The 25252-nt window shown below is 45.8% G+C and overlaps 1 protein-coding gene across 4 annotated transcripts in view; it reads right to left on the bottom strand.

Annotated features, from left to right (window-relative positions):
- Positions 1-25235, bottom strand: part of gra (granulito) — a 242581-nt gene extending 217346 nt beyond the window's left edge. For 2 of the 4 annotated variants that reach the window (XM_085992691.1, XM_085992696.1), the window contains exon 1: positions 24602-24848. In XM_085992691.1, coding sequence (XP_085848817.1) covers positions 24602-24633 — 32 coding nt within the window. In that variant the 5' untranslated portion in view covers positions 24634-24848. Of the gene's footprint in view, positions 1-8486; positions 8711-24601; positions 24849-25162 lie in introns of those variants that run through there. The other 2 variants (XM_085992692.1, XM_085992694.1) reach the window with 2 other exon arrangements.
- Between the last annotated feature and the right edge of the window lie 17 nt (positions 25236-25252).

Below are 25252 nucleotides of genomic sequence, written 5' to 3'. Positions count from 1 at the left end.
GTGCTGGTGATGAGAAGAGAAGGGAAGCAGATTGAAGACAAGTGTGATATGATACTCACTTTTGATGAGCGCAGAAGATCATTGAACCGTTTTCGGCACTGGACCCAGGACCTAGCGATTTCCTCCTCAGCAATTCGCAGCCAGGATGCCTTTGTTTGCCGAGGAGGCTCCCTCCAGCCATCAGGAGGGAACACAATCTCCCTGTGCCCACTTACTCCCGCCACAAGAACTTGGAGGGAGTCCTCATCGAAGCGTGGAGCAGCCTTTGCTTTGGCAGCAGTCATGGTCACCTGGGCCGATTCCCACAGCAGTACAAACGAAATGACATGCTGAGGCGATATGGGCCCTTTAAAAACAACTGAAGCAATGACGTCATCAGAGGAGAACAGCAGACCCGTTCCCACTCATTGGGCCGAGCAGCGTGCACGGCCGGCCTAATGAGGCCACTTAATTTAAAATCGCAAATCGGGAGCGGCTGAAAGCGGAAGCGGGACCAGGACCCACCCACCAGGCAACCTGACTCCAACCCGCCCCCTCCATTAAATTCACGGCCTGCGAGTCAGCTACTTGGTTGAGCCTCTTGATTAAGGGACAGCCCAAGTACGTGGTCGAACTGAGGAATGCAGCAGAATTCAAGCCCCAGGTCCAGATGGGGCAGGCCTGTGCAGGTGAAAAATCTTGGAGGCATTTCTAACATTTTAGTTAGAAACCAGTTCTAGTTGGTTTTATAATTGCAAAATACTGCGGATGCTGGAAATCTGAAATAACAACAGAAAATGCTGGAAATACTCAGCAGGCCAGGCAGCATCCGTGGAGAGAGAAACAGAGTTAACGTTTCAGGTCTGGGACCCTTCATCAGAACTGGAAAAAGCTGGAGATGTAACAGATATTAAGCAGGTGCAGAGACAGTAGGGGGGGGGGTTTAAAGAGGGGAGGAAGAAATAGAAAGAACATCCTGTACTTTTGTAAGAGGCAGGAAAGATAAAATGTTGCAAATGGGAGTGGCAAAAATCATACTGCATGAAAAATGGGGGCAGGGATAATTATCTGAAATTGTTGAACTCAATGTTGAGTACGGCAGACTGCAAAGTGCCCAATCGAAAGATGAGCTGCTGTTCCTCGAGCTTACGTTGAGCTTCATTGGAACAATGCAATAGCCCGAGGACAGAGAGATCAGAGTGGGAGTGAAGCGGTGAATTAAAGTGACAGGCGACCGGAAGCTCAGGGTCACCCGTATGGACTGAACGGAGGTGTTCTGCAAAGCGGTCGCCCAATCTGCGTTTGGTCACCCCAATGTAGAGGAGACCGCATCGTGAGCAGCGAATACAGTATATTAAATTGCAAGTAGTACAAGTGAATCGCTGTTTCACCTGGAAGGGGTGTTTGGGGCCCTGGACAGTGGGAAGGGAGGAGGTAAAAGGGCAAGTGTTGCATCTCCTGCGCTTGCACGGGAAGGTGCCAGGTGAAGGAGCAGGGCTGTTGGGGGTGATTGAGGAGTGGACCAGGGTGTCGCGGAGGGAGCGGTCCCTTCGGAATGCTGAAAGGGGAGGTGAGGGGAAGATCTTCCAAAGGAACCGCTCCCTCCGTGACACCCTGGTCCACTCCTCAATCACCCCCAACAGCCCTGCTCCTTCACCTGGCACCTTCCCGTGCAAGCGCAGGAGATGCAACACATGCCCTTTTACCTCCTCTCTTCCCACTGTCCAGGGCCCCAAACACCCCTTCCAGGGGAAACAGCGATTTAGTTGTACTTCTTGCAATTTAATATACTGTATTCGCTGCTCACGATGCGGTCTCCTCTACATTGGGGTGACCAAACGCAGATTGGGCGACCGCTTTGCGGAACACCTCCATTCAGTCCGTACGGGTGACCCTGAGCTTCCGGTCACCTGTCACTTTAATTCACCGCTTCACTCCCACTCTGATCTCTCTGTCCTCGGGCTATTGCATTGTTCCAATGAAGCTCAACGTAAGCTCGAGGAACAGCAGCTCATCTTTTGATTGGGCACTTTGCAGTCTGCCGGACTCAACATTGGGTTCAACAATTTCAGATAATTATCCCTGCCCCCATTTTTCATGCAGTATGATTTTTGCCATTCCCATTTGCAACATTTTATCTTTCCTGCCTCTTACAAAAGTACAGGATGTTCTTTCTATTTCTTCCTCCCCTCTTAAACCCGCCCCCCCCGTCTCTGCACCTGCTTAATATGTTACATCTCCAGCTTTTTCCAATTCTGATGAAGGGTCCCAGACCTGAAACGTTAACTCTGTTTCTCTCTCCACGGATGCTGCCTGGCCTGCTGAGTATTTCCAGCATTTTCTGTTGTTATTCTAGTTGGTTTTATGTTTTTTTTCCAGAAGTATTTAAATGTTATGTCACAGGCTGGTGTCGAGAGCAGTGAGACCGGGGACCCAGTGAGTATTTAAACTCACTTTCGCGGGCTTTCTTTGCAGAGGCCAGTGTCAGGAGCAGTGAGAGCGGAGACCCAGTGAGTATTTAAACTCACTTTCGTGGGCTTTCTTACCAATCTCGCAGACCGGTGGCGGCGTTCCAGAGCCACGTCACGATTCAAAACGTGACGCGGGCAGGAGGGAGCAGCTCATTGGATGAGTACAGCCAGGGAGTATTTATACTATCTATAGTTTGACAGTTAAGATTCATAGTTTATAAAGTTTAGAAGGTCTTAATTTTTTTTGTGGTTATACTTTCTAGCGCTAGTAACCAAGGGCCCTTGAGTATATCATGTAATTGGTGGTATTGATTTGATTTAAGTTAATTTAAATTAATTGAAGGGTAAGTCATGGCAGGATGGCTCGGTGCCGTGGTATGCTCCTCCTGCACTATGTGGGAAATCAGGGACACTTCCTGTATCTTTGACAACCATGTGTGCGGGAAGTGTATCCAGCTGCAGCTACTGACAGACAGCATTGCGGCGCTGGAGCTGCGAATGGATACATACTGGAGCATTCGCAATGCTGAGGACGTCGTGGAAAGTACGTTTAGGGAGTTGGTCACACCGCAGGTAAAGGCTGCACAGGCAGGAAGGGAATGGGTGACCGCCAGGCAGAGTAGTAGGCGCATACAGGTAGTGCAGGGGTCCCCTGTGGCCATCCCCCTCTCAAACAGATATACTGCTTTGGGTATTGTTGTGGGGGATGGCTTATCGGGGGAAGACAGCAGCAGCCAACTTCCTGGCACCGTGGGTGGTTCTGCTGCACAGGACAGGAGGAAAAAGAGTGGGAGAGCTATAGGAATAGGGGATTCTATTGTAAGGGGAATAGATAGGCGTTTCTGCGGCCGCAAACGAGACTCCAGGATGGTATGTTGCCTCCCTGGTGCAAGGGTCAAGGATGTCTCAGAGCGGCTGCAGAGCATTCTGGAGGGGGAGGGTGAGCAGCCAGTTGTCGTGGTGCATATAGATACCAACGATATAGGTAAAAACTGGGATGAGGTCCTAAAAGCTGAATATAGGGAGTTAGGAGGTAAATTAAAAAATAGGACCGCAAAGGTAGTCATCTCAGGATTGCTACCAGTGCCATGTGCTAGTCAGAGTAGAAATAGAAGGATATTTCAGATGAATAAGTGGCTAGAGGAATGGTGCAAGGTGGAGGGATTCAAATTCCTGAGACATTGGAATCGGTTCCGGGGGAGGTGGGACCAGTACAAACTGGACGGTTTACACCTGGGCAGGACCGGGACCGATGTCCTTGGGGGAGTGTTTGCTAGTGCTGTTGGAAAGGGTTTAAACTAAAATGGCAGGGGTTGGGAACCTGTGCAGGGAGACAGAGGAATGGGAAACAAGGATAGAAGCAAAAGACAGGAAGGAGAAAAGCAAAAGTGGCAGGCAGAGAAGTCATGGGATAAATAAAACATGGCCACAGTATATAATAGTTCTAAAAGGTCTAAGAGTGTTAAAAAAACAAGCCTGAAGGCTTTGTGTCTTAATGCGAGGAGCATTCGTAATAAGGTGGATGAATTAGCTGCGCAAATAGATGTAAACGGATATGATATGATTGGGATTATGGAAACATGGCTCCAGGGTGACCAAGGCTGGGAACTCAACATCCAGGGGTATTCAATATTCAGGAAAGACAGGCAAAAAGGAAAAGGAGGTGGGGTAGCATTGCTGGTTAAAGAGATTAACACAATAGTAAGAAAGGATATTAGCTCTGATGATGTGGAATCTGTATGGGTAGAGCTGAGAAATACCAAGGGGCAGAAAACATTAGTGGGAGTTGTATACAGATCCCCAAACAGTAATGCCGAGGTTGTGGATGGCATTAAATGGGAACTTAGAGATGCGTGCAATAAGGGCACAGCACTTATCATGGGTGACTTAAATCTACATATAGATTGGGTTAACCAAATTAGTAACAATACTGTGGAGGGAGAATTCCTGGAGTGTATACGGGAATGTTTCTTGGACCGATATGTCGAGGAACCAACTAGAAATCGGGTCATCTTAGACTGGGTATTATGTAATGAGAAAGGATTAATTAGCAATCTTGTTGTGCAAGGCCCCTTGGGGCGGAGCGATCATAATATGATCGAATTCTTCATTAAGACGGAGAGTGAAGTATGTGACTCAGAGTAGGATCCTGAATTTAAATAAAGGAAACTACGATGGTATGAGGCGCGAGTTGGCTAGGATGGATTGGGGAAGGTTACTTAAAGGGTTGACGGTGGATAGGCAATGGCAAACATTTAAAGATCGCATGGATGAACTACAGAATTTGTTCATCCCTGTTTGGCATAAAAATAAAACAAATAAGGTGACTCAACCGTGGCTAACAAGGGAAATTAGGGATAGCATAAGATCCAAGGAGAGGACATCTAAATTGGCCAGAAAAAGCAGCAAACCTGAGGATTGGGAGCAGTTTAGGATTCAGCAAAGGTGGACTAAGGGATTAATTAAGAGGGGGAAAATAGAGTATGAGAGTAAGCTTGCAGGGAACATAAAAAACTGACTGTAAAAGCTTCTATAGATATGTGAAGTCAAGCGTAGGTCCCTTGCAGTCAGAATCAGGGGAATTTATAATGGGGAACAAAGAAATGGCTGACCAATTAAATACATACTTTGGTTCTGTCTTCACAAAGTAGGACATAAATAACCTCCCAGAGATGTCGGGGAATATATGAGCCGTTAACTAATGAGAGGGAGGAGCTGAATGAAATCAGTATTTTTAGGGAAATGGTGTTAAGGAAATTGACGGGATTGAAGGCCGATAATCTAATCTATATCCTAGGGTACTTAAGGAAGTGGCCCTAGAAATAGTAGATGCATTGCTGGTGATCTTCCAAAATTCTATAGATTCTGGAACAGTTCCCATGGATTGGAGGGTAGCTAATGTAACCCCACTATTCAAAAAAGATGGTCGAGAGAAAACAGGGAATTATAGACCGGTAAGCCTGACATCCGTAGTGGGGAAAATGCTAGAGTCCATTATAAAAGATGTAATAGCAGAGCACTTGGAAAACTGTGACAGGATCGGACAAAGTCAACATGGATTTACAAAAGGTAAATCGTGCTTGACTAATCTACTGGAATTATTTGAGGATGTAACTGATAAAATAGGTAAGGGAGAACCAGTGGATGTGGTGTATTTGGACTTTCAGAAGGCTTTCGATAAGGTCCCGCTTAAGAGATTAGCGTGTAAAGTTAATGCACATGGGATTGGGGGCAAGGTACTGACTTGGAAAGAGAACTGGCTGGCAGACAGGAAGCAAAGAGTTGGAATAAACGGCTCTTTTTCCGAGTGGCAGGCAGTGACTAGTGGGGTACCGCAGGGATCGGTGCTAGGACCCCAGCTATTCACAATATATATATAAATGATCTAGACGAGGGAACTAGATGTAATATCTCCAAGTTTGCAGACGACACAAGGCTGGGTGGGCGTGTGTGCTGTGATGAGGATGCAGAGAAACTCCAGTATGATTTGGACAGATTGGGTGATTGGGCAGATGTATGGCAGATGCAGCAAAATGTGGATAAATGCGAGGTTATCCACTTTGGTGGCAAAAACAGGAAGGCAGATTATTATCTGAACGGCAATAGATTGGGAGAAAGGGAAGTGCCACGAGACCTGGGTGTCCTTGTGCACCAGTCACTGAAGGTAAGCATGCAGGTGCAGCAGGCGGTTAAGACGGCAAATGGTATGTTGGCCTTTGTAGCGAGATGATTCGAGTACAGGAACAAGGATGTCTTGCTGCAGTTGTACAGGGCCTTGGTGAGACCACACCTTGAGTATTGTGTGCAGTTTTGGTCGCCTTATCTGAGGAAGGATGTTCTTGCCATGGAGAGGAAGTGCAGCGAAGATTCACCAGACTGATACCTGGGATGGCAGGAATGACGTATGAGGAGAGATTGGGTCGATTAAGCTTATACTCGCTGGAGTTTAGAAGAATGAGAGGGGATCTCATTGAAACTTATAAAATTCTAACAGGACTAGACAGACTAGATGCAGGAAGGATGTTCCCGATGGCGGGGGAGTCCAGAACCAGGGGTCACAGTCTAAAGATAAGGGGTAAGCCATTTAGGACAGAGATGAGGAGGAATTTCTTCACCCAGAGCGTGGTGAACCTATGGAATTCTCTACCACAGAAGGCAGTAGAGGCCAATTCATTAAATATATTCAAGAAGGAGTTAGACATATTTCTTAAGGCTAAAGGGATCAAGGGATATGGGGAGAAGGCAGGGACAGGGTACAGTGTTTGAGTGCTCAGCCATGATCTCATTGAATGGCGGAGCAGGCTTGAGCGGCCGAATGGCCTACTCCTGCTCCTATCTTCTATGTTTCTATGTTATATGTATTTTTGCTATAAATATTATTTATTAAAATATATATATAAAAACAAAGGCTGCAGCTGGAAAAAAAAATTGAAAAAATAAATTAAGTGATGTTATTAGTTCATTGTGTAGACAATATTCACGCAACTGGTATTGACCCACTATCCAGATGGACGAGATCATGGGATGCATGCAACATATCGAACCAACTCATCACTGACCCAACAGCAGAGGTCCCTGACTTCGAACTCCCTTGAAGACAGTGGACAGCACTCAACCGAATCCACACCGACATGGACGATGCGACCATCTGCTCCAAAAGTGAAAGGTGAGGGACGACCCAATGTGCGACTGTGGCCGTGAGTCTCAGACCATCGAACACAACCTGCCCACTAAGATCTGTTGCGAGAGGCACCTCATTTCTCCACCCAGCATCTCAGGAGGCCATCGAATGAATAAGCCAAACTAGACATTATAAGCTTTTCCCATCATATGAAACAACAACAACAACAACATTGTGTAGACATATTGAATATGCAATACCACAGCTTGGTTCAGTTGATTGCACTCTCACCTCTGAGAAAGGCGGCACACTCCAGGACCCAGCACTTGAGTACATAATCTAGGTTGACATTTCAGTGCTGTGTTAAGGAAGTGCTGCATTGTTGGAGGTGTTATCTTTTGATGAGACATTAAACCGAAGCCCCCAACTGCTTGTTCCATTTGTTCAGATGGATGCATGTAAACCATCTCATGCCATTATTCAAATAGTAGAGAGTTCTCTCAATATCCTGGCCAAAATTCCATCCTTAACAAACACCACAAAAACAAATTAACCAGTTATTCATCTCCTTGCTATTTGTGGGATCTTGTTGTGCACAAATTTGGCCAGTGTTTACCTACATAACAATAGTGACTGCAACTTCAGAAGGTAATTAATTGGTTGTGAAGTGCTTTGGGACATCAAGAAGACGTGATAAGGTGTCTTATAAATACAGATGCCCTACTCATTCAATGTGTAACTACACATTTAATGTGCAACAGTCTACATCAATTTTTAATTATAGGGATAGGCAAAAGTATTTTTTAAAAACTGTTGCTTTGGTGTGTAATAGAACACACTGGAATACCAATCTGCATCGCTACAAAGTAGTGAGACATCAATTACACCATCCATGCCCCTGAAAGAGAATGGGGAAAATACTGAAGGATTGCCCCAATTTATTTTCACTTCCCAGCAGCCATTTAATGGTAGCACTAGTAGACACCTGGAAACAGACAAACCACCAGCACTCTTGGCTGCAAACATGAATGACAAATGAGAGAAACATAGCTTTCCCTTAACATCCACACTCAAAAGATACAAATGCTTGTCACAGGCAATGAAGGTATACATTATATTACTTTGTAAATTAATTGTGGCACTCTTTTAATTTTAGGTGGACTGTGCTAATCCCTTTATCTATAAATAACTATTAATATTCTTGCATATATATGCTCTTCCCGTCAGTCTGTAAAGATAACTATTAATATATTAATATTCTTGCATATATATGGTCTTCCCAAAGCGTAAACTTTTGGTCCATAAGTTTAAAAATAGATGAAGAAATAGAAATTGTGTACTGATCCTGAAGGTAAAAAGTAAAAGCCTTTGACAGTTTGAGTACATGGAGGGAAGAAAACCAAAGTATTTTGTACCTTTCCATATAACTCAAGGAAGCTGAAAAGTTAAAAGGAGTACTTTCCTTCAAAGTACTCCCCCACTGTCTCCAAGGTTTCTACGGATCTTCCATCAAAGTTACAGGGAGTAATTGAGAAAACTCCTGCAGGTTTAACCCCATTGGATTTGTGCATAGTGTGCACTTCCTCTAAGTCGCTCGCTTACTCACGGTTACACTTAGCCCATCACACTTTTTAAAACCCTGTTGATATAAAATAGCATATATTTTGTTTCACCAAAAACATCACAAGTAATCTATCATATACAGAAAAATAGTCCTTAGCTTACAAATACAGATCAATTTCTACTTCAATGTAGACCCACCATGTTGGATCTCTGCAAAGCCAAGCTGCTTGGGTGATTTCACTCTTGGGATAGGAATCCTGAAGCATCCCCATTAATTGTAATTGGGCTTCATCCAGGCCTGGGAGTTGATTGGAACCACCTAACTCTGAAAAAACATAATGGGCCAGTAATTCCGGTCCCAACGCGTGAGTATGGACGGGGTACTCACGCGTGGGCCCGTTGGAAGTGCTGGATTTCAGCATGCACAGCGCATGCGCGGAAAACCAGCATTTCCTCCAAGGGGTTCAGAGGTCCAACGCGTGCGCGCAGCACTCTGCGCGCATGCATTGAACTTCCTTCTTTTTGACAGGTTTGCCCGTGTGTAAGGACCTCAACTTTTTAGACATGTAAAAAGGAGACGTAAGCACTTGATTCTTTAAGGTAAGTGGTCTATTATTTAAAATAACATTTTTTCCACAGCTTTATTGTTTTTAAGGACTTTACAGTAAGGTAAGTTTATTTTTAGACCCGATTTCTTAAAAAATTATTTTTTTCAAAAATTTGATTAATTGTTTAAAATAGTTTTTTAAAGTTACTTATAGTTCATTTAATTATTGGGATGTTTTTTTAAATTTTATTTAAAGTTTAAGTAGTGTTTTGGGCACCCGTAGTTTTCATGAGTTTGACAGTTCTTACTATCAAACTCATGAATGAAGTTTTCCCTCCCGATTGGCTGCCCAGTGCTCACCTGATCCCAGCCAGCACATCAAACTAACTACACCGATACGATAGCAAAATACTGCAGATGTTGGAAATCCGAAATAACAACAGAAAATGCTGGAAAAACTCAGCAGGTCAGGCAACATCCGTGGAGAGAAATTTGAGTTGACGTTTCGGGTTGGACCCTTCTTCAAAACTGGAAAGAAAAGAAGCTAGATCGGAGGCAGGGCTGCGATCGGACAAAAGAATAAAAGAAACAAAAGAAGTAAAAGAGATTAGAAGCTAGACGAGATGGTAATAACTACACCGCTGGATCAGGCAAGCACAGCGCGCCGACAGCTGAACCAGGCCAGTGACAGGAATTCCAAGCGGGCCCAGGCTTCAGCTGTCGGCGCGCCAGGTAAGTGCACATCGGGGGCTTGCACGCGCGCCAAGCCCCCGAACCTAATTTCTGGGCCACTATTGTCTGGGTATGCTGCATATATTGCTCACAATGCTGATCGGAAATGAGCCTGCTCTAAAGTTGTTCCAATTTTAAACAATGGAGCCACTCTATGATTCTATACTGGTATGTACTAACACCCAACGCCACTATGCACATTTGTTGGGCCTAAGGATCAATCTCTATTTGCTCATGCTGACTCTCCATTCCTCACTGGCCCTCTGATTTCACTGCATAATCGCCACCAGCCACCACCAACAACCCCCCCACCCCCCACTCCACTTCTCCCACCACCACTGATATTCTGCCCTTCAAACAGCTCCTTTCCAGAACTGACTCTGAATTTGAATGTTGGTTCATGGGTGCTCCAAGCTGACTCCACATTGTCTACAAGTGAACTTCATCCCATCACGGGGCCTCAGATTTCAATTTTCGACTGTTTCATATTGTATCCTCTCTGTCTTTGATTTACAATCAGGTTATGTCTCTCCTAATCTCTGTCATGCAAGCCAAATTCCTACACTCAGTAATTTGCGTGCACATTTTGGCTGTAGCTCCAGAGCTGAGCCTATTACTTCGATCACTCAATCATTTCTCCCCTCTCAGGTACTCCTTTACCCCCCAACCCCCGACATTCCCCACAACTCTGGTCTTCCTACTCTCCTACCACTATCCCCCTTCAGTAAACTCACGGCTTCCCTCTGTGCCTCTCTTGGCATTCTCCGAAAACCCACTGAGGAACTCACTACTGTCTCCTTATGAGCAGGATTCCCAACTTCCCCGTATCCCACTTTCTTATGGGCAAGCCTTAAAGGAAAACTGTCCACCAAGTCACTTACAATTGCACTTTTTTGGTATATCTACAGATACGGATTTGCTCCACCACTCCCTTACCATCACCTTTGATGCCCTTGTCCCCAGCAAAACCTTCATGGGCTCCCAGCCTGGTCATTTCCACCCCCACCGATATTTCCCTCATCTTCACTCCCTTAACAACAAGGGGCATATGCTTGCAGGTATCTTGCACATAACTAGTTTAGCCATCCATCACCAGATTTGACTAGACCACATCAAACTCTACTGGGCCTCTTTCATCCCTGCCAAAACTGTCCACTACTCTAGGATTACCCTGGTAAGCAAAGATAACCCCTACACTTTTTCCCCCACTACCAACTGCTGCCTTAAACCTTTCTTCCCTACCCCCTCCACCATCACTTCTAACATCTAGTATGAGAAGCTTGTGGACTTCTTTGTCACCAAGAGAGGGACCATCTATTCAGCTGCTTCCCACCTTGCCCACCAAGTCAAATTCCCACCTCCCACCCTAGCTCTGAACCCTTGTGTCTCTCTCTAGTTTTTCTACCAACTTCCCCTGGGCCCTCTCTGAGCTCATATGGTTCTGCTTCTGTGACCTCATTCCCACTGAACTGCTAACCCTTAACTTCCCTTCAAGGCCCTGATGCTAGCTGAAATTGGTACCCTCTCCCTTTCAAAACTTCAGAAGACCCACCCTCAATCATTCCATCCTTGCAAACTATTTCACCATCCCCAACCTCCCTTTCCTCTCCAAAGCCCCTAAAAATGCATTGTCAACTCCCAATTCATGCCCATCTCTCCTGCAAATATGTTTGAATCTTTCCAATAATGCTTCAGCCCCTGCCACAGAAGCCCTAAACAAAGTCATAAACAACATTCTCTGACTGTAACCATGGTGCATCATCCTTCCTCAGCCTTGGAAACCACCCTCCTCCAATGTTTCTCCTTTGTTATCCAGCTGAATGGAACTGCCCTTTCATGGTTCCATTCATACCGATCACATGGTAGCAATAGCTATCTCTCCACCACCTCTCTCAACCTCTCTAAGGGCACAGCAGTTATCATGGGTGACTTTAATCTACATATAGATTGGGCTAACCAAATTAGTAACAATACTGTGGAGGAGGAATTCCTAGAGTGTATACGGGATGGTTTCCTGGACCAATATGCCGAGGAACCAACTAGAGATCAGGCCATCTTAGACTGGGTATTATGTAATGAGAAAGGATTAATTAGCAATCTTGTTGTGCGAGGCCCCTTGGGGAGGAGCGATCATAATATATGATAGAATTCTTCATTAAGATGGAGAGTGAAGTAGTTGACTCAGAGACTAGGGTCCTGAATTTAAATAAAGGAAACTGCGATGATCTAGACGAGGGAACTAGATGTAATATCTCCAAGTTTGCAGACGACACAAATCTGGGTGGGCGTGTGTGCTGTGAGGAGGATGCAGAGAAACTCCAGTATGATTTGGACAGGTTGGGTGATTGGGCATGGCAAATGCAGTATAATGTGGATAAATGCGAGGTTATCCACTTCGGTGGCAAAAACAGGAAGACAGATTATTATCTGAACGGCAATAGATTGGGAAAAGGGGAAGTGCAATGAGACCTGGGTGTCCTTGTGCACCAATCGCTGAAGGTAAGCATGCAGGTGCAGCAGGCGGTTAAGAAGGCAAATGGCCTTCATAGCGAGAGGATTCAAGTACAGGAGCAAGGATGTCTTGCTGCAGTTGTACAGGGCCTTGGTGAGACCACACCTTGAGTATTATGTGCAGTTTTGGTCACCTTATCTAAGGATGTTCTTGCCATGGAGAGAGTGCAGTGAAGATTCACCAGACTGATACCTGGGATGGCAGGAATGACATATGAGGAGAGATTGGGTCAATTAGGCTTATATTCGCAAGAGTTTAGAAGAATGAGAGGGGATCTCATTGAAACTTATAAAATTCTAACAGGACTAGACAGACTAGATGCAGGGGAGTCCAGAACCAGGGATCACAGTCTAAGGATAAGGGGTAAGCCATTTAGGACTGAGATGAGGAGGAATTTCTTCACCCAGAGAGTGGTGAACCTGTGGAATTCTCTACCGCACAAGGCAGTTGAGGCCAATTCATTAAATATATTCAAGAAGGAGTTAGATATATTTGTTAAGGCTAAAGGGATCAAGGGATATGGGGAGAAAGCAGGGACAGGGTACTAAATTTGGATGAGCAGCCATGATCTCATTAAATGGCGGAACAGGCTCAAGGGGCCGAATGGCCTACTCCTACTCCTATCTTCTATGTCTATGTTTCTTCTCTGGCTCTGTGCCATCAGGCTCCTTGTCCAACATCCAGTCTTGGATAAGCTGCAATTTCTTCCTGTAAACATTGGAAAGACCAAACCCATCATCCTCATGCCCCACTCCACCCCCCACCTCGCCCCGGCCACAATCCATACGCTTGCTAATGACTCCATCTCCCACTTCAGCCCATCTGCTGCTGTATCCCTCAACCATGCCTTTGTCGCCTCCAAAATTAACTATTTCAATACTCACCTGGCGGGCCTCACATCTTCCACACTCTAAACTTCACATCCAAAAATTCTACTGTTTATATCCTATCCTGCATCAAATCCAACTTACCCAACACACAAGTTCTCATGAACCTACTATGGCTCCAAAGCTTCCAACTCTCATCCTTGCATTTAAATCAATTCATGCCATCATTCCTTGTCTATGTATCCTCCTCTAGAAGTCACTACCATGGTGTATTGGGGACTATCAGTGGATGTGGTCTATATGGACTTCCTGAAGGCATTTGATAAGGTTCTGCACCAAAGATTAGTAGCAGTAACCGCCGCACAGTCCTTGTGAGGACACAGTCCCGTCTTCACACTGAGGACTATATTCCCTGTAAGGTGTACGGCTGTGCACTGATCTGTTAGGTCCCACCCACTTAAATTCACAGGCCACACAATGAACTGGGGGGGGGGGGGGAAGGGAGGAAAAGAGTGCCCTAGACAAAGATGGCGACCATACGCGCTGCATAAAGCAGAACTCCCACCTGCATTAAGATGGCGACACCCATGCCCTAGCCAAAGATGGCGGTGGGAGTGATTATGGTGTTCTATGTATCTCTGCGCATGCTGAAGACACGCATGCGCACCTGACGGATAAGCCGATACTGAATATTTTATTTAGAAAGGTGCCAGTGAAGCCACATCCAGCGGACGAGCTTTGAACCCCTGAAAGCCTTTTTTGGTGGGGCAGAATGTTTGCGCAATGCAGCTCCACGCCCCATGAACAAGGACTCCACACCAGCGCCGGGCCTGAACCAGAACCCCATTGCCAAGCTGGTTAAAATCCCCTACCCAGAGCTCAGGTTGGGGTTAGGCCCCGCCAATGTGTCCAAAAGACCGTGAACATTCCGTGGCCCAAGGTTTCCTCCCTCCTTCAGTGACTCAACCGGTGGCTCTCTGGTTCTGCACTTTCCCAACAACCGGGCCCAAGAAAAGGCAGGCCCTGGGATCCCCAGCAAATAGTTCAACTAAAGCCCAGGCACTCAGAGCCGCCATGCCATGGTGGACATTTAATTTCATTTAATCCGCACACTCATTGAGGACTCGGTTGGGCGCTGGGATTCTCTTCAGTGTTGGTTAAATTACCACAGGCCCAGGGGAGGGAGGAATTCAAGTTTAAATCAGAAACATAGATCAAGTTTATTTTACAGGTTCCCCTCAAATGGAGTGCAGAACCAGAGAGCCATCGGTTGAGTCACTGCCTCGGCCTTGAAGGAGGGAGGATTGCGCAAACATTCTGCCCCGCCAAAAAGGCTTTCAGGGGTTCAAAGCTCATCCGCTTCACTGGCGCCTTTCTAAATAAAATGTTCAGTATTGGCTTATCCGTCAGGTGCGCATGCCAAGGATCGAGGGAGAAGGGGAGTGAGTGAGAAATAAAGTTGAAGGGCTTCTCACTATTTCCTGTGGGATTTATAACCAAACTGAAGTCACTAAATGGCAGTTTATCAAAAACACACACCTCATCTACCCTTCAAAGAAAAAAAAATCATAACTTGGGACAGGGATCCTGAGCTGATTTAATGCCTTTGGGAAACTAACTTTTTCCATCCACCAAAATTACAGACTCTTTATATTTCATGTTTCACTTTAAGTGGACACAATTCTCAGTTCTGGAAGGGGCGCCCCGGGTCTCCTGTTTACAAAGCATGTGTTTCAATGCACTCAACCACACACCATGGCTGCCTGTTGATCAGATGATTTGCGAATGAGCCGAAAAGGGAGTTTATCCAGTGATTGGTCCGTTTTAAACACAAATCTCATCTGTTTGGATTGGAGGATAATTATTGTTCTCACACACAGAGCAGGTGAACGATACTTCCACTTTCTGTAGTCTGGCAAGACTGGATGAAATTACACATTGCAGGGTTGTCTACAGCAGGCAGGATCAAATTACACATTCCAGACAAACTGGGTGTATCTTGTCCTTCAAGGGGACCAATCAGAAATCTGGTGTTGCAAATAGATGCAACCATGAACAAAGAGCAGGACCCCCACCCTGCCTAAATATGGTGGCACTCACAACTCTGGTGGCACTCGCAAAAACGGCTCTAACGACCAGCACAAAGATGGCTGCGGGACCTTTTCCATCGAGTGGTTGACACCATTGCAGTTCCATTCCCGGAAATGACACCTGGTGAGTTCCAGTGGGAGTCGAGAGTCCGGAAGGCAGCAGCTGGCGGTTCGGTTACCATGGGGTCATGCGGCGAGGGGAGCAGCCCAGCTGACAGCCTACAGGAGCCTGAGCAGCCTAGCACAGTAAGGAGCAGGCCTGGCAACAGGCTCATTTCCTGTCAACCACGCTCCACATTAGCGCAGCTCCGCCCGGGACCCCCACACCTACTGGGCCCAGCCCGGGCCGCTCCAGACCCTGGGGGTGAGGGGGTATCTCGGGTACCAGGGGTGAGTTGGAATTTATTTATTTTTAGGTTAACTTTTTTTTTTTAATTATCCCGGTCTCTAGACAGTGAGTATCTTGGTGAACCTCTTCAGGCAAAACATTTTTTTAATGTTTCATGGTTCAATTCATGCAGCATAATGCAGACAAAGGTGAGCTTATGGATGTGTAACACAAGAAGACGGTCCTGAACTGGAAATGTTGACGTGAATGTGTATCTGATTAAAGCTGAACAATGCTGAGGTGGGAGGAGGAGGGAAGCACCTTTTTAATCTTAAATTAGGCCGCAGTTCTAGAAGCGCTTTTGCTCCCATGGAAACTGGTTTTGGGTGCACTTCAATGAAAAAGTGGTGGTATAACCCAAGAGATAATTGAGGGTACTAAAGGCATGAGGCATGAGTCTCATATGGGTTTAGGTTTGCAGTGAATGCATGTTAACTCCAGCTTTAGTTTCTCACCATCTCCCAACAAATGTTGGAAACAAAGTTATTGCTAATATCTGGTGTAATAATAAAACTGAACAGAACAAGTGTTTTCCTGCCACCAACAATATCCAGTCTATTTGTTTTTGGGATGAGATGTTAAATCTGCTCCTGTGGTTCAGATGGATTAATAAGGGGCAGCCAGCACAGATTTGTTAAAGGCAAATCGTGTCTGACTAACCTGGTTGATGAAGTAACAGAGGGTTGATGGAGGTAGTGTAGTATAGTAAATGTATATATGGACTTTCAAAAGGCATTTGATGAAGTGCCACATAACAGACTTATTCAGAAAATAGAAGCACGTGGTATTAAAGGGACGGGGGTAACTTGGGTACGTAATTGGCTAAGGGATAGGAGGCAGAGAGTAGTGGTGAATTGATTTTTTTCTGACTGGAAAGAAGTATGCAGTGGGGTCTCCCAGGGATCGGTATTAGGACCATTGCTTAACTTGTTATATATAAATGACTTGGATTTGGGTATAGGAAGTACAATTTTGAAGTATGCAGATGATACAAAACTTGGCAATGTAGTAAATAGTGATTTGAGATGGTGGGGTGGCAATATGACAGTACTGTATATATGCTTTTAAGTGGTTGTTGTTGTAAAAGTTGCCCACAGACAAAAAGGTCACGCTCAAAGGAGTTTGTGGCCTGCTCAGTACAAAAATTAATTAGAGGGAACATTGGTCCCCACCATCACAGATGCCAGTCATCAGCCAACTCGATTCACCCCACGTGATATCAAGAAACGGTTGAGTGCAATGGATACAGCAAAGGCAATAGGCCCAGACAACATCCCGGCTGTCATGCTGAAGACTTCTGCTCCAGAACTAGCCGCACCTCTACCAAGCTGTTCCAGTACAGCTACAGCACTGGATTCTACCCGACAATGTGAAAAACTGCCCAGGTAGATCCTGTCCTCAAAAAGCAGGACAAATCCAATCTGGCCAATTACCACCACATCAATCTACTCTGAATCATCAGCAAAGCAATGGAAGGTGTCGTCGATAGTGCTATCAAGTGGCACTTACTCACCAACGCTCAGTTTAGGTTACGCCAGGACCACTCGGCTCCAGGCCACATTACAGCCTTGGTCCAAACATGGACAAAAGACAAAAGGTATTCTGGCTGCGAGTGTCTCACCTCCTGACTCCCCAAAGCCTTTCCACCATCTACAAGGCACAAGTAAGGAGTGTGATGGAATACTCTCCACTTGCCTGGATGAGTGCAGCTCCAACAACACTCAAGAAGCTCGACACCATCCAGGACAAAGCAGCCCACTTGATTGGCACCCCATCCACCACCTTAAACATTCGCTCCCTCCACCACCGGCATACCGTGGCTGCAGTGTGAACCAGCTACAAGCTGCACTGCAGCAACTCACCAAGGCTTCTTCGGCAGCACCTCCCAAACCCGCGATCTCTTCCACCTAGAAGGACAAGGGCAGCAGGCGCATGAGAACGCCACTACCTCCAAGTTCCACTCCAAGTCACACACCATCCTGACTTGGAAATATATCACCGTTCTTTCATCGTGGCTGGGTCAAAGTCAGGGAACTCCCTACCTAATAGCATTGTGGGAGTACCTTCACCATACGGACTGCAGTGGTTCAAGGCGGCGGCTCACCACCTGCTCAAGGGCAATTAGGGATGGGCAATAAATGCTGGCCTTGCCAGCGACGCCCACATCCCATAAATGAACTTTTAAAAAAATGGACAAAAGAGCTGAATTCCAGGGGTGAGGGGAGAGTGACTGCCCTTGACATTAAGGCAGCATTTGACTGAGTGTGGCATCAAGGAGGTTGTGGTTGTTGGAGGTCAATCACCTCAGCCCCTGGACATCACTGCAAGAGTTCCTCAGGGCCGTGTCCTAGGCCCAACCATCTTCAGTTGCTCCATCAATGACCTTCCCTCCATCATAAGGTCAGAAGTGTGGAGGTACACTGATGATTGCACAGTGTTCAGTTCCATTCGCAACTCCTCAGATAATGAAGCAGTCCATGCTCGCATGCAGCAAGACCTGGATGACATTCAGGCTTGGGCTGATGTGGCAAGTAAAATTCGCACCACACAAGTGCCAGGCAATGACTATCTCCAACAAGACAGAGTCTAACCACTGCTCCTTGGCATGGGAACACCATCACCTCCCAAGTTCTTCTCCAAGTCACACACCATCCTGACTTGGAAATATATCACCGTTCTTTCATCGTGGCTGGATCAAAATCCTGGAACTCCCTCCTTAATAGCACTGTGGGAATTCCTTCACCACACGGACTGCAGCGGTTCAAGGCGGCAGCTCACCACCACCTTCTCAAGAGCCATTAGGGATGGGCATTAAATGCCAGCGACACCCACATCCCATGAATGAATAATAAAAAAATTAAAGTGCATAGAATCGGAGGTAACCTTGTGACGTGGGTGTTATTTGTTGGTAGGTGAGAAACAAAATGGGGATAAAGGGAATGTTCTCTGATTGGCGGGATATGACAAGTGGTGATCCCAAGAACCTGTACTGGGAACTCAGCTTTTCACCACATATATCAATGACTTGGATGAAGGAATAGAGGGCTGTATATTCAAGTTTGCAGATGACACTAAGTTAGGAGGCATAGTAAGTTGTGTAGATGGGAGCAGGAAGATTCAAAGGGCCATAGGCAGGCTAAGTGAGTGGGCAAAACTGTGGCAGATGGAGTTCAATGTGGGGAAGTGTTTGGATTTCCAGGAAGAGCAAATTGGAATATTTTCATAATGATATGAGACATGGAGGAGCAAAGAAATTTGGATGTCCAATAAGCACAAATCATTAAAAGCTAGTGCACAGGTACAAAAAGTAATCAAAAAAGACTAATGGAATGTTGGGTTTATCTCAAAGCTAGGTAGGAAAGTAAGCTGCGAGGAGGACACAAAGAGCCTGCAAAGGGATATAGACAGGATAAGTGAGTGGGCAATAAGGTGGAAGATGGAATATAATGTGGGGAAATGTGAGGTTATTCACTTTGGTATGAAGAATAGAAAAACAGAATATTTTTTAAATGGTGAGAAACTGTTAAATGTTGGTGTTCAGAGAGATTTAGGTGTCCTCATACAGGAAACAGAGTTAGCATGCAGGTACAGCAAGCAATTAGCAAGGCAAATGCATGTTGGCTTTTATTGCAAGGGGGTTGGAGTACAAGTGTAAGGAAGTCTTGCTACAATTGTACAGAGCTTTGGTGAGACCACACCTGGAGTACTGTGCACAGTTTTGGTCTCCTTATCTGAGGAAGGATATACTTACCTTAGAAGCGGTGCAACAAAGGTTCACTAGATTGATTCCTGGTATGAGAGGGTTAAAAAAATACTTGCATTTATATAGCGCCTTTCATGACCACCAGGTGTTCCAAAGCACTTTACAGCCAATGAAGTATTTTTTGAAGTGTAGTAACTGTTGCAATGTAGGATAGGTGGCTCAGCAAGATCCCACAAACAGCAATGTAATAATGACCAGATAATCTGTTTTGGTTATGTTGGTTTAGGGATAAATATTGGCCAGAATACCAGGGCTAACTCACCTGCTCTTCTTCAAAGAGTGCCATGGGAGCTTTTACGTCTCATCTGAAAGACGGCAGCTCTGACAGTGCAGCACTCCCTCAGTACTGCACTGGAGTGTCAGCCTAGATTTATTGTGCTCAAGTCTCTGGCATGGGACTTGAACCCACAACCTTCTGACTCACCAGGCAAGGGTGCTACGAACTGAGCCACTGGTTGAGAGGATTGAGTAGATTGGGCCTACACTCTGGAATTTAGAAGAATGAGAGGTGATCTCATTGAAACATACAAGGTTCTGAGAGGGATTGACAGGGTAGATACCGAGAGGTTGCCTCGCCTGGCTGGAGAGTCTAGAACCATGAGTCATAGTCTCAGTATAAGGGGTCGGCCATTTAAGATTGAGAGGAGGAGGAATTTCTTCACTCAGAGGGTTGTGAATCTTTGGAATTCTCTACCCCAAAGAGCTGTGGATGCTGAATTGTTGAGTATATTTACGGCTGAAATCAATAGATTTTTGGACTCTATGGGGAATCAAGGGATATGGGGATTGGGCAGGAACGTGGATTTGAGGTCGAAGATCAGACAATCTTATTGAATGGCGGAGCAGGCTCGAAGGGCAATATGGCCTACTCCTGCTCTTAATTCTTATGTTCAAGGGGACTGGAATACAAAAGTGATACTTCAGTTGTACAAACCTTGGTCAGATCCCATCTGGAATACTGCATTCAGTTTTGGGCACCGAACTTCAGGAAAGATATATTGGCCTTGAAGGGGGCACAGCGCAGATTCACTAAAATCATACCAGGGCTTAAAGAATTAAATTATGAGGACTGGTTGCATAAACCTGAGTTTAGAAAGTTGAGGAGTGATCTAATTGAGGTGCTTAAAATGATAAAGGGATTTGATAGGATAGATACATCGAAGCTATTTCCTCTAATGAGGGAATCCAGAACAAGGAGTCGTAATCTTAAAATATGAGCCAGGCCATCCAGGAGTGAAATCAGGAAGCAGTTCTTCACACAAAGGGTAGTAAAAATCTGGAACTAGCTTCCACTAAAAGGCTGTGGATGCTGGGTCAATTGAAACTTTCAAGACTGAGATCAATAGATTTTTGTTAAATAAGGATAATAATAATAATAATAATTCAACTTTATTGTCATTGTACAATGCACAAGTACATGAACAACGAAATGTGATCTTGCAAGCTCCCATGAGTCCAGTACAAATAACATTAAACGTAAATAGCACCGTCCTGGGAGAAGCAAAGCCGCTGCGTCTGTGCGTGCCGCCATTCCATTTCCACCATTCCTCCTGTCCAACAATCTTCAGCCCAACGCCCGGGCCTGCTCACCAGCTGCCCCTCCCGGGGCTCCTTCCGTGACCTTCTCACCAACCGCCCCTCCTCGGGGCTCCTTCCGTGACCTTCTGCACCTGGTCTTCCCTGATGGTCACCCCTCCAGGTACTAACCAGGCCTGGCTCTGCTTAGCTTCCAAGCCTTGCCAGTGACCCTGTCCCTAGTCCCAGGAACAGGGCTCAAGGGATATGAGCAAAGGCAGGTAAATGAAGTTGGGGGTACAGGTCAGTCATAAGCTAACTGAAAGACGGAATACACTTGAGAGGTTGAATGGTCTAGTTCTGTTCCTATCTTCCTATAAATCCGCTTGCGAACTCTCCGCTGCTCTGATTCGGCTTCTTTGGTTCTCCCCCTCACTTTGCCCCACAATTGGCAGTTGTGCCTTCAGTTGCCTAGGCCCCGCAGTCTGGAATTCCCTCCATTAACCCCTATGCAACACCACCTCCCTCTTCTCCTCTAATAGCCTCCTTAAAACCCACTCTTTAACCAAGTTTTTGTTCACCCTTCCTAATATCTTCTCTTTGGATTTGGCCTCTATCATTTTTTCATTATGCCTCTGAAGCGCTTTGTGAAGTTTCCCTACTTTAAAGAACATATCAATTAGGAGCAGGAGTAGGCCATACAGCCCCTCGAGCCTGCTCTGCCATTCAATAAGATCATGGCTGATCAATAAGATCATGGCTGATCTTCGATCTCAACTACACTTTCCCACCTGATCCCCATATCCCTTGATTCCCCTAGAGTCCAAATATTTGCGAACATGGTGTATCAGCTGTGGCTCAGTGGGTAGCACTCTTGCCTCCGTGTTAGAAGGTTGTGGGTTCAGGTCTCATTCCAGAGACTTGAGCACAAAATCTCGACTGATACTCAAGTGCATTACTGAGGGAGTGCTGCACTGTCAGAGGCGTCATCTTTCGGATGAGACGTTAAACCATGCTACATAAATGCAAGTTGTTGCTGTTTTTGTTGTTATTTGTAGGGAAATGGTGTTAGGGAAATTGACGGGATTGAAGGCCGATAAATCCCCAGGGCCTGATAATCTACATCCTAGGGTTCTTAAGGAAGTGGCCCTAGAAATAATAGATGCATTGCTGGTCATCTTCCAAAATTCAATAGACTCTGGAACAGTACCCATGGATTGGAGGGTAGCTAATGTTACCCCACTATTCAAAAAAGGTGGTAGAGAGAAAACAGGGAATTATAGACTGGTAAGCCTGACATCGGTAGTGGGGAAAATGCTAGAGTCCATTATAAAAGATGTAATAGCAGAGCAGTTGGAAAACAGTGACAGGATCGGACAAAGTCAACATGGATTTACAAAAGGTAAATCGTGCTTGACTAACCTACTGGAATTTTTTGAGGAGGTAACTGGTAAAATAGATAAGGGAGAACCAGTGGATGTGGTGTATTTAGACTTTCAGAAGGCTTTCGATAAGGTCCCGCATAAGAGATTAGCGTGTAAAGTTAAGGCACATGGGATTGGGGCAAGGTATTGACTTGGATAGAGAACTGGTTGGCAGACAGAAAGCAAAGAGTTGGAATAAACGGGTCTTTTTCCAAGTGGCAGGCAGTAACTAGTGGGGTACCGCAGGGATCGGTCCTTAGACCCCAGCTAGTCACAATATATATTAATGATCTAGATGAGGGAACTAGATGTAATATCTCCAAGTTTGCAGATGACACAAAGCTGGGTGGGCGTGTGTGCTGTGATGAGGATGCAGAGAAACTCCAGTATGATTTGGACAGGTTGGGTGATTGGGCAGAAGCAAGGCAGATGCAATATAACGTGGATGAATGTGATTTTATCCACTTGGGTGTCAAAAACAGGAAGGCAGATTATTATCTGAATGGCAATAGATTGGGAGAAGGGGAAGTGCAACGAGATCTGGGTGTCCTTGTGCACCAGTCGCTGAAGGTAAGCATGCAGGTGCAGCAGGCAGTTAAGAAGGCAAATGGTATGTTGGCCTTCGTAGCGAGAGGGTTCGAGTACAGGAAAAAGGATGTCTTGCTGCAGTTGTACAGGGCCTTGGTAAGACCACATCTTGAGTATTGTGTGCCGTTTTGGTCACCTTATCTGAGGAAGGATGTTCTTGCCATGGAGGGAGTGCAGCGAAGATTCACCAGGCTGATACCTGGGATGGCAGGAATGACGTATGAGGAGAGATTGGGTCGATTGGGCATATACTCGCTGGAGTTTAGAAGAATGAGATGGGATCCCATTGAAACTTATAAAATTCTAACAGGACTAGACAGACTAGATGCAGGAAGGATGTTCCCGATGGCCGGGGAGTCCAGAACCAGGGGTCACAGTCTAAGGATAAGGGGTAAGCCATTTAGGACAGAGATGAGGAGGAATTTCTTCACCCAGAGAGTGGTGTACCTGTGGAATTCTCTACCACAGAAGGCAGTAGAGGCCAATTCATTAAATATATTCAAGAAGGAGTTAGATATATTTCTTAAGGCTAAAGGGATCAAGGGATATGGAGAGAAGGCAGGGACAGGGTACTGAATTTGGATGATCAGCCATGATCTCATTGAATGGCAGAGCAGGCTCGAGGGGCCAAATGGCCTACTCCTGCTCCTATCTTCTATGTTTCTATTTGAATACTCACCCTTTTCACAATACTCTGGAGTCATCTTACCCCACCCCGGAAATCATAATTTCAATCCTTGTGCATTTCTCCATCTGTAACATATGTTCCACAGTGGGGTGAATCTGGAGCAATTTGAGGCCCAGTTATGCCCTTGCTTATTTCAATGAAGCTGTTCTGCAAGCTATTCAGGAGTCTCCATAGCAGCAATAATAAAAAAGTCAAAGCAATTACCTAAAATGATGTCCTATAAAACAGAGAATGCTTTGAACAGCTTTCCTTCCCCATAAGTTCCTCTTTAACATATCCTGTGAAAGAGATCTCCTGATGGCTGAGAGACTAAATATTGCAGTAAATATAGTGCAGTACTGAGCCATACAGATCAAGAAGCTCTCAGGTTTGATCTCTGCACAGTCAATTGGACCTCAGCAAGAACTACCATAATTACCTCTGCTCTTTGGGATTGCCCATTCCTGATTGCATCCCCGTGACTCCTGTTGTATTGGCTTGTTAGGGGCGCAAGAATTAGTTGCGATGCCCTCACAGATGAATAGTCTATTGACACACTATCCCGGTTTACGCACGAAGAATGGACACTAGAGCGAGATACCGCAGAGCTGCTGGAGACCATGTAAGCAAGAAGACCACCCAGTCAAACCATTGGTTGAAGCAAAGCTATCCCCACCTCTGATTCTAAACGGTAAGTGAAACATTTAAATTCCAGCCCACCCCCAAAATCTAACGAATTGTTTCTAACAGATGGGAGTGTGCGATTTAGCATCGAGTAAGGTGACCGTGACAGCTACAGGTCGGTCCTATTGTAATTGACCCCGTTTACGCTTTCTGTGGTCGTTTTTTCCCCCCCCCGTGCGACGTATACAGACGAGCTTTTGACTTTGGTCAGATTGAACGGTCATACTCACCCACTCTGAGCAACGCCCTTCACCTCCGCCATCCCCCTCCTCGCTCGAGCGCCTCCCACGCGGCAGTCGCTCTGGCTCCGTAAGGTGCGGCAGTGCCCGCAACAGAGCTCGAGCTGCTGGCCCAACCCTTGGTCAGACCGCACGTGCCCTTCCGTTGGTCTCGAGCTCTTCCTGCGCGGAGAGGGAGCTGAGAAGTGAGCGCGGGGGGGATAGAGGCGTCCCGCAACACAACACCTGGGGCAGTGGGATCACCAAGAAGGGAACGTCCGATTGGGATCTATAAAAACAAACCTGCTGAAGAAATGCAGAGGGAATGAAGATCATTTAAAAAAAAAAAAAAAATCAGGCTGCGGTCTCCGATTTTATCTGGACTGGGTGGTAACTATCGGCTTTCTTTTGCTGGGAAAGGGGGAAAAAAGTTTTTTAAAAAACGGAAAGTGCCGCAAGGAAGAAATTAACGCAGCTTAGGAAATGTTTTCCCACCAATTAAAACAGCTGGGTTATTTAACAGATGGGGTAAAACGCACTATGGAAAAGTATTTTTCACAATGAAATACTCACAGAGAAGTTGCATTGAGAGGAGGGGGTTATAAGCTGGATAACCGACGGGACTGTCACCTGGAACGGTTGTCTTGCCAACCACAACAACAA

The sequence above is a fragment of the Somniosus microcephalus genome, chromosome 7 (genome assembly GCF_052327205.1).
Source record: "Somniosus microcephalus isolate GS21.2 chromosome 7, FLI_Smic_1.0, whole genome shotgun sequence".
Taxonomy (NCBI): domain Eukaryota; kingdom Metazoa; phylum Chordata; class Chondrichthyes; order Squaliformes; family Somniosidae; genus Somniosus; species Somniosus microcephalus.
This window is presented reverse-complemented; position numbering and strand designations above follow the sequence as displayed.